General features: G+C 56.0%; 1 protein-coding gene across 1 annotated transcript; it reads left to right on the top strand.

Moving 5' to 3' along the window:
• The first annotated feature begins 787 nt into the window (after positions 1 to 787).
• LOC144166823 (uncharacterized) lies at positions 788 to 7,815 on the top strand. The gene is made up of 3 exons (XM_077696323.1): positions 788 to 1,554; positions 2,340 to 2,499; positions 3,655 to 7,815. The coding sequence occupies exons 1-3, from the start codon at positions 788 to 790 to the stop codon at positions 7,813 to 7,815; spliced, it is 5,088 nt and encodes a 1,695-aa protein (XP_077552449.1).
• The last annotated feature ends 1,783 nt before the right edge of the window (positions 7,816 to 9,598 follow it).

The raw sequence follows: 9,598 nt of genomic DNA, 5'->3' as shown, positions 1-9,598 counted from the left end.
GCAGTGGTCGGCCGTCGCTGAAGTCGCATTAGGTATAACTACGCAGGGAACATTTCTTGGGGTAACTCCAAATAAACAAAGTGCACAATCCAGCGTCTGGAAATCGACATATTCTACATTCAGCACCCGCTCGAGCATGATGGTGTCAGCACATCCTTTACAGGTTAGCTTTGTTTCCTTATAAAGGACAGTTGGAGGTTTGAGCCACGGATATCAAACATTCTGGGGAACATAAATAAAGTTATGTAATATTGAGACAGAAAACCTAGCGATGCTTATCAAACACTTCTTTAGCGCTACGTCGTGATTGCGCATGTTTTAGCTTTCGTTTTTTTCGAATTTCGGTGCAAGTTTCTTCGACAGGCCGACTGACCACACTTCAAGTATCTGATTCTCCAGAATCAGAGTTCTGAGTGGACGACGCTTGATAATTTCAGATTGTATTCAGAATTGGGGCCGAGTAGATACAAACACATCCATTGATGTCTTGTGTCAGTCCAGAATCTGCACCGTTTGGACAAGGCGGCTGTGTTCCGTTGAGGCCGCGTTTTAAGCTGCGCAATTGCCGATGTACCCGCTGTAGAAAATAAAGGTGGAATGGGTGGTTGAAACAAGCGAAGGCAGGGGGCGCGGCACGATCAGAAGATGAAGATCGGCCGTGCTCGCGTGCTCGAGCTTGAGTGTTCCGTGACCACCACGAGAACCGGACGTCTGGGTCCTGCTTTCCTTGCTTGATCCGCCACACGCTGGTGCCGAAAACCCGCCCAGGCTTCCGGTTCCTTCTTTCATGGAGCACGAACGCCGAGTTCGGGGGTCCCTGCGCGCCGCCATCACGAAGGCGATCGCCGCGCTTGACGCTCTCCTCGAGGATCCCGCTGCCCCCGAGACCCGAATTCAGGGCTACGTCACCCTACTTACTGAGAAGCAGACAGAGCTCCGCGCCCTGGACGCCAAGATCCAGGCTCAACTCTCGGACGAAGCCTTTCAGGCGGACTACGCCACAGCATGGGACTACGAGCACAGCATTTGCGAAATTCGGGCCCGCGTGCACACCGCCCGATCATCGCCTTCTGCCGTCTCCGGTCCCTCGAGCTCCGCTGCTGGTGGACATACGCAAGATCCAAGGGTGAGCGAATCCACGGCTCCTCCCGCCGTGCCAGTTCCCCGCGTCGCCCTCCCCAAGCTGCAGATTGCACCATTCTCTGGGGACCGTCGCGATTGGCAGGGATTCTGGGAACAATTCGACGCCACCATCCATGCAAACCAACACTTGACGAAAATCGATAAATTCAAGTACCTCCGCTCGTACATGACCGGCCCCGCTAAGACCGCGATTGAGGGCATCAGGCTTGCGGAGGATGGATACGACGCTGCGATCAAGATCCTTAAAGACCGTTTTGGTCGCAGAGACCTAGTGATGGCGGATCATGTCGATGCCCTCCTCGCCATAACTCCGGTGAAGACCTCTGCGGACGTCGCGGGGCTGCGGCGCTTGCATGACGACATCAGCTTTCGCCTAAATGCTTTAGAGGCACTAGGCATCGCGCCCGAACGGTACGCCGTCATAATCCACCACGAGAACCGGACGTCTGGGTCCTGCTTTCCTTGCTTGATCCGCCACACGCTGGTTTTGTGTGTTGTAAATAACTGAGATGGGCGCAGGCAGAGGGCGATAGCTGGGGTGAAGAAGAAGACGAAGCGGCGCCCACTGCCTCGCTCAGAGTTTCTTCCATCGCCTTACGACAAGGGGTGCTGGGTCGTGCTTCTCTCTTGGATCCTCCATACGCTGGTGCCGAAACCCGGGATTCGAGGCACGAGTGGACCTGACTTTGGAGGCGCAGCGGCTGCGAGGCTCGCGAGGCCTGGAACCTTCGCGCCACTTGTTCCGGGAGGCCTTGCCCTCGGCCGCTGCCCATCATGGCTCGTGCCCAAGCCGACCCTCGTTTTTCTACGCCACCCCTTCCATTGGAACGCTTGAAGCTACGCCGCCGGCTCCTGCGAGAGAAAATCTCAGGGCTCATTACGGCAATCGACGCCCTTCTCCAGGACCCAGCTCCGCACGTGACCGATCTGACCGCCAACATTTATCACTTCCACGGCACGCCGAGCGAGATACGAGCCCTCGACGCTGCAATTCAAGGAAAACTGACCGGCGACAAGCTGAAGGAAGACGTTGCCGTATCCCAGAATTTCGACGACGAAGTGCGCTCGTGTGAAACGCGCGTACTGCTACACCCGGTTGGCAAAGCCGCTATGAATACCGCCGCCGCCGGTGGCTGCGCCCGAACAACCTGGGTGAGTTACAATCGAAAGCTCACGGGTGTTCACGTGCCGCAAAGCCCCAACTTTGTAACTCTCCCGACGGTTCCAGCCGAGTCGCTCCCAGAGCAGCGTGAGGGCCTCATCCGCGATAAATATGCACCGGATGCTCGTTTGGCAATGATTACGCTGATTGAGGTTCGCAACGCTGCCCGCGACGACCCTCAGCCCATGGAACCAGTAACCGACAACGCAGAGGATCCTTTAGGCGTTCGGGTGTCCGTCCAGAATGATCTTACTTCCATGGGCGTCCTTACTGCCGACCACAGCACTGTACCACAGAGTGAATTCGCTGAAATTCCACACTGTGACAATCCTGCTGAAGCGGCCCTCCCTTCTGGGTTGCATATGCCTGGCGGTCCGCTCCAACAAGCTCGCGAGGGGCCTCCAAGCAGGAAATAAGTGAAGAAGCCCCCTGACGTCGAAATGGAGAAACCAGAGAAGACTCTTCGTGCACAACCACGGAGTCTATCGCCGGCAGAGACGACCCTGCTAGAGTACTGCGACGGCAATTCGAAGTACCAGAAAATCCGCCAACTGAAGCCACACCGAAAAAAGTTAGTGCAACACCGGCAGAATCATGACGTGGTTGCCAGCGACCCTATTCCTGCGAGCAGGCGCCAGGTCTGCAGAAGCCAACCTGAACAGATTCCGCCATTAGTTTTGGAGTTCCGCCGGGAAATCCGGTCCAGAATCTGGCACTTCCTGGTGAAATACCGAATACCGCACTCCCCGAAAGCGCCGCCAATAGAGAATCGCAACAGAAGAAAGTGGAATGGCAGCCAGCCCGCCACCAAGAATTCACCATGGCGCCCTTCGTTTGTAACAGCCACAGCCACAGCCATTTGCCCACCGAACAAGCAGTGCAGCTTCAGGAACTTGCTTGTCATCAAGACGCACATCGAACCACCCCAACAAATCGGGTTCCCTTATGACCCCGGCGGCTACCCCAAGACCAACGGTGCGAAGCGCGTGATCCTGATGCACAGGGAACATCACAGCAACTGGAGGATGCAACATCAGATGAGAATCACCGCTCAAAGTGCCGCCCGTGCGAACAGTTCGACATCATTTATTTTCGCCTGATCACTGGGACAATATTCTGGCGCCGCATTAGAAGGCTCAGCTTGAAAGCCAGTCCTTGCCTTTCTGGCCGGGGGGGTGGGGGAGTGTGTTGTAAATAAATGAGATGGGCGCAGGCAGAGGGCGATAGCTGGGGTGAAGAAGAAGACGAAGCGGCGCCCACTGCCTCGCTCAGAGTTTCTTCCATCGCCTTAAGAGAAGGGGTGCTGGTTCGTGCTTCTCTCATGCTACGTCACCCTACTTACTGAGAAGCAGACAGAGCTCCGCGCCCTGGACGCCAAGATCCAGGCTCAACTCTCGGACGAAGCCTTTCAGGCGGACTACGCCACAGCATGGGACTACGAGCACAGCATTTGCGAAATTCGGGCCCGCGTGCACACCGCCCGATCATCGCCCTCTGCCGTGTCCGGTCCCTCGAGCTCCGCTGCTGGTGGACATACGCGAGATCCAAGGGTGAGCGAATCCACGGCTCCTCCCGCCGTGCCAGTTCCCCGCGTCGCCCTCCCCAAGCTGCAGATTGCACCATTCTCTGGGGACCGTCGCGATTGGCAGGGATTCTGGGAACAATTCGACGCCACCATCCATGCAAACCAACACTTGACGAAAATCGATAAATTCAAGTACCTCCGCTCGTACATGACCGGCCCCGCTAAGACCGCGATTGAGGGCATCAGGCTTGCGGAGGATGGATACGACGCTGCGATCAAGATCCTTAAAGACCGTTTTGGTCGCAGAGACCTATTGATGGCGGATCATGTCGATGCCCTCCTCGCCATAACGCCGGTGAAGACCTCTGCGGACGTCGCGGGGCTACGGCGCTTGCATGACGACATCAGCTTTCGCCTAAACGCTTTGGAGGCACTAGGCATCGCGCCCGACCGGTACGCCGTCATAATCCACCGGGTCCTGCTGAAGGCGCTGCCGCATGACATCGCTCTTCTTTACCGGCAACGGATGAAGGAATCAGCCGCGAATGAGGTGAACGGGGATGCCAAGCAAGTTCAGGAGATCTTGGATTTCCTCCGTATTCAGGTGGAAATTCGGGAAGAAGGGTACATGGACAGCACCGGTCCTCAGGTTGGACGCCCTCCAGCACCCCGGCCGACACCGCATGAGGAGTTTTCTCCACCGTCAGCCGCAGCGCTACATGCGGAGTCATCGCCGCCTCCTCGTGGTGACTGTTGCCCCCTTTGTGACGGGCGAGGCCATTGGATCGCGCAATGCACCGCGAATGTGCCACCAGAGGAGAAGCGACGGCGACTGCAAGCAGGAAGACACTGCTTCCGGTGCGGCAAGCAGAATCACATTGCACGTGCTTTCCAGACTGCTAGAACGTTGTCCTGCAGCCGCTGTTCACGCCGGCATCTAACGTCACTCTGCGACGTGGCTCAGCCAGGTTCCGCGCACGCTACCAGGTCGCCCCACTCGGCTGGTCAAGGGGGCCCGCCCACAGTGCCCAAACCGTCACATGCGGCATCGTCGGTGGTTACAGCGTCAACTAGAAGCACACGGCCCACTCCAGTCTACCTGCAGACTTGCCGCGCATGGGCGACGGGTCCCAACGGTCAGCTTCTGGTGAGGGTTCTGCTAGACACGGGCAGCCAGCGGACGTTCGTTCGGCGTGACGTTTCGCGCGCTCTGGGCTACTCCGTTGAAGGCGTTGAGGACCTCAAGCTGGTCACATTCGGCAAGAGCCACCACGCAGCAGCGGAGAAGTATCCTCGCGTGTCAGTCACGGTGGCCAGCCAGAACAACGGCAAGCAGGTGGTGATCGACGCCCTTGAGGTCTCAAGTATCTGCGTCGTTACGAGTCCCCCAATCACCGATGACACGCTTAGACTGATGCACGACCATGGTCTTTTCGCCGCTGACACTTCGCCCGCGTCGGCTTACATGGATGACCACATCAGCATCCTAATTGGGTCAGATTTCTACTGGAAAGTTACCTCGGGGAACATTTCACGGCTGACTCCGCACCTGACCGCCGTCGAAACAATGTTCGGCTGGACTCTCCAGGGTGCACACTGCGACGAAACTGGCTGGACTTCGGGATCATCTAGTGCTTTATTCCTGGCCCACATGGAGCCCTCGCTGGATGACGCAGCGGCAGATAACGAGTTATCGTCACTGTGGCGACTGGATGCTATCGGGATCAAAGAAAGACCTGATGCGTCAGTGCTGGACCGCGCGGCCGTAGAGCAATTCGAGAGCGACGTGAGGAAGAATGGCGCGCGGTACGAGGTTCCATTCATGATCCAGGAGCCAGGGCTGGACGCCAGCGCTGACAACTATAGGCTCGCAGAACAGCGGTTGCGTGTGCAGATGCGGCGCTTTCGTGGTCAGCCTGAGCTGCTGTCCCAGTACGACATTGCAATCCGGACGTATTTCAACGACGGCCATGCCGAACGAGTTCCTGAGCATGACGGTGACCAATGCTCGACAACCAGGTACTACATGCCGCATCACGGTGTGGTTCGTCGGGACGCCGTCACAACCAAGCTAAGGGTGGTCTTCGATGCCTCGTCACATGTTTCGGGGCAACCTTCGCTGAACAGCATTCTCTGTAAGGGGCCCAAGTTGGATGCGGACCTGTTAAGGCTCATTCTTAAATTCAGGGGCTATCCCGTGGTCATGGTCACAGATATAAAGAAGGCCTACCTCCAGATGATTGTTCGGGAACAGGACAGGGACGCGCTACGTTTTTTCTGGGTGGAGCGCCTTCCTACACCGAATGAGCCCTTTCCTCCAGTAGTGAAGTGGCGAATGATACGGGTTCCTTTTGGTGCGAGATCGAGTCCCTTTTTGCTCGCCGCCACTTTGCACCATCATCTGCGAGTCTCACAAAAGTTTCCGGACACCGCCGCCATCTTGCGAGAGTCTTTCTATGTCGACGACCTCATCATTGGCATGGACGACGTCGACCGAGATCATCAGATATATTCGGAAGCAAAGGCTGTAATGGCCGAAGCCGGAATGGAGCTCCGAAAATGGGCTTCCAACATCTCTTCCCTGCGGGACTTGTTCATAAGAGATAAGCTCGCATTGGAGGATGAAGGTGGCGACGCCACCACTATGAAAGTTCTCGGGGTGAGCTGGAACCGCATTGACGACACGCTGCTCATCAGCACAGGAAACGTGGCCGCGTTTATCAACACCAAGCCCACAACCAAGCGAACCCTGCTACAAACATTTGCAAGAATCTACGATCCGCTAGGCTTCTTGACACCATTCACGGTCCGGGCAAAGGTTATATTTCAAGATTTATGGAAGCTGCGGCACCCATGGGACAGTCCTCTACAACGTGAGCAACTCACCGCCTGGAACGCATGGTGCTCCGAACTAACCGAGCTGCAACACCTTTGTTTGCCACGAAACGTATCAGACAACCAAGGTTACCCGGAGCAGTCCATCGAAATCCACTTCTTCGCGGACGCTAGCCCGCGAGCATATGGCACAGCTGTCTACGTCCGCCGACGCTCCGCGCATGGTGACCCGTTTGAGGCAAATCTGCTGATCAGCAAAGGTCGTGTGGCCCCTATCAAGGCGACGACGTTGCCTCGCCTCGAGCTCCTTGCCTGCCTCATCGCAGCGCGCCTTTACAACTACCTAATGCGAGTTCCTGGCCTATCAGCCACACGTGCGTTCTTCTGGTCGGACGCGCAGATTGCCCTGCACTGGATATGCGGGGAACCTAGCCGGTGGCCACTCTTCGTCCGAAATCGCGTCGAAGAGATCCAGCGCCTGACCAAGGGATGCAGATGGGGGCATTGCAGCAGCAAGGACAATCCTGCCGACCTCATCACACGCGGAATAAGTGGAACAGTCCTCAGAACCTCAGAGCTTTGGTGGCATGGACCATCATGGATCGCCCACACAGAAAACCTGTGGCCATTGAACCAGGCCCAGGAAGTCGCTGACTTCGTCGACCTGTCACCAGCCTTGGCGTCATCTTGCCCTGTGGGGTCTTCGCCACCGGAACCACTATGCCAAATTTCAGATTACAGCCGCTACTCACGGCTACTTAGAGTGACGGCCTGGGTTCGACGCTTCGTAAACAACGCTTTACCGCAACGTCCATCGATGACCGGGCCACTGGTTGCTAACGAAGTCCAAGAAGCCGAACAGTACTGGATTCTCCAGGTACAGCAGGAAGCATTCCCCCAAGACCGGGAAGCTCTATCGAACAGCCAGCTTGGTGTGGGGACTTCCCGACTGCTTCGTCTACAGCCCTTTTTGGACTCCGCTGGCGTTATCCGCGTGGGGGGACGACTACACTGCTTACAATCTCCTTTCGAAGTGCGACATCCGATCATTCTGCCCGGAAAGAACGATTTAACCCGGCTGCTTATTCTGGCACCCCACGAGCGCCTGTTGCATGCTGGAACAGAGGCCACGCTCACAGAGATCCGCTAGCGCTATTGGATCATTCGAGGACGCCAGACAGTGAAGAAAGCCCTCCACCAGTGCTTGCCGTGCCGAAGGCGCAGGCTGACACCGGAGACAGCACCAACGGCACCATTACCGCGTGACCGCATAACGGAAACAAGCCCGTTTTCTATTGTGGGCTTCGAATTCTGCGGTCCTCTGTACTGCCGTACCAACGACCCTTCCAAAGTCAAAACATACGTCGCCGTATTCTCGTGCGGCGTCACGCGGGCTCTACACCTGGAATTGACGACGGGGATGACAGCGTCAAGTTTCTTGCTCGCCTTCAGGCGCTTCATTGCTCGCCGCGGAATACCTGCCACGGTATACTCCGATAACGCCCTCGCTTTTAAACACTGTGCGACGTCCTTCCACTCCCTCACCGACGCCACACTCCAAGATTTCTGCAGCGGACAGCGCATTGTTTGGAAATTCAACGTAGAGAAGGCACCGTGGTGGGGCGGCTGGTGGGAACGAGTGATTCGGACAACGAAAGAGACGCTGAGACGTACCCTTGGGCGCAACACTCTGACAGCTGAGGAACTGGCAACCACGTTGTGTGAAGTGGAGGCGGTTATCAACAGCCGGCCCTTGACGTACCTGACCACGGATGCCGACGGACCTCATCCCATAACGCCGGCTCACTTCTGGCTCGGCAAGCCGAACACGTGCCTCCCCCAGAACCTCGGGCCATTCGAGCCATCGTCGACAAGCTCCGAGTTGACACGCCGCTGGAGGCACCGACAGAACGTCACAAATCGCCTATGGCAAAGATGGCGGAATGAATACCTGCTGCTTCTGCGGTCCGCTCACGAAGCACCCTCACATCCGTTACACCAACTCGCAGTCGGAGACGTGGTTGTAGTGCACGATGAAAGATACGCCCCAACGTTTTGGAGACTCGGCCGTGTGGCCAAGTTGCTACCCGGACGCGACGGAATCGCCCGCTCCTGTGTACTCCGCCTGTCAACTGGTCAAGAAATCAGGCGGCCCATTCAACGGCTCTACTTCCTTGAAGCTAACCCTTAGACTTCTTGGCGGGCCGGGGAGTGTGTAGAAAATAAAGGTGGAATGGGTGGTTGAGACAAGCGAAGGCAGGGGGCGCGGCACGATCAGAAGATGAAGATCGGCCGCGCTCGCGTGCTCGAGCTTGAGTGTTCCGTGACCACCACGAGAACCGGACGTCTGGGTCCTGCTTTCCTTGCTTGATCCGCCACACCCGCAATGTGCAGGAAGCCGTTGCAGGTTCTCGTTGTGCCACCTTTCTCCTGCGAGTGATGCAGAAAATGTATTTCCTATGTCATCTGCTATTTCAGAAGCGATAATGAGCACTGAGTGCTGACCGGGAATCAGTGGATACAACACACTTTTAAAGACGAGTCTTTCTTGGGCTACTTAAACGCAAAAATTTCCGTCTGTCTGTATGTCTGTGTGTCTGCCTGTCTGTGACTCGATTCAGCCACCCGCCCATGGTGAAATAGAAATTGCGCAATAGTTTTATATACCCACAGCCAAATCTAAAGGTTTAAGCCCGGTGTTAATGTTCATACTTGTCAACATTGTTGAACAAGAACAATACATTACGAAAATATAAGGCACAAAATCAATACATGAGTAATATTTGCAGTGTTCCTTTATTAAAATTTTACGGATGCTTCGTTTTTCTGATAGCAAATGAAATACTACATCGACTGCAGAAAACGGTCGCCTGCTGTTGTTCGCGCTGCCTGGCGGCAATTAAAAATCAAACGGCAACAGCAACGAAAGGTTC

The sequence above is a fragment of the Haemaphysalis longicornis genome, unplaced genomic scaffold (assembly GCF_048455015.1).
Source record: "Haemaphysalis longicornis isolate Haplotype H1 unplaced genomic scaffold, Haemaphysalis longicornis Haplotype H1 scaffold_1, whole genome shotgun sequence".
Classification (NCBI taxonomy): domain Eukaryota; kingdom Metazoa; phylum Arthropoda; class Arachnida; order Ixodida; family Ixodidae; genus Haemaphysalis; species Haemaphysalis longicornis.
The sequence above is the reverse complement of the archived record's forward strand: the minus strand, read 5'-3'. Positions and strand labels throughout refer to the sequence as shown.

Coding starts and splice junctions, on each gene's coding strand:
- LOC144166823 (XM_077696323.1), top strand. CDS start 788: ATGGAGCACGAACGCCGAGTTCGGGGGTCCCTGCGCGCCGCCATCACG. Junction 1,555..2,339: donor CTAGGCATCGCGCCCGAACG/GTACGCCGTCAT, acceptor CGTGCCGCAAAG/CCCCAACTTTGTAACTCTCC. Junction 2,500..3,654: donor ACCCTCAGCCCATGGAACCA/GTAACCGACAAC, acceptor CTTACTGAGAAG/CAGACAGAGCTCCGCGCCCT.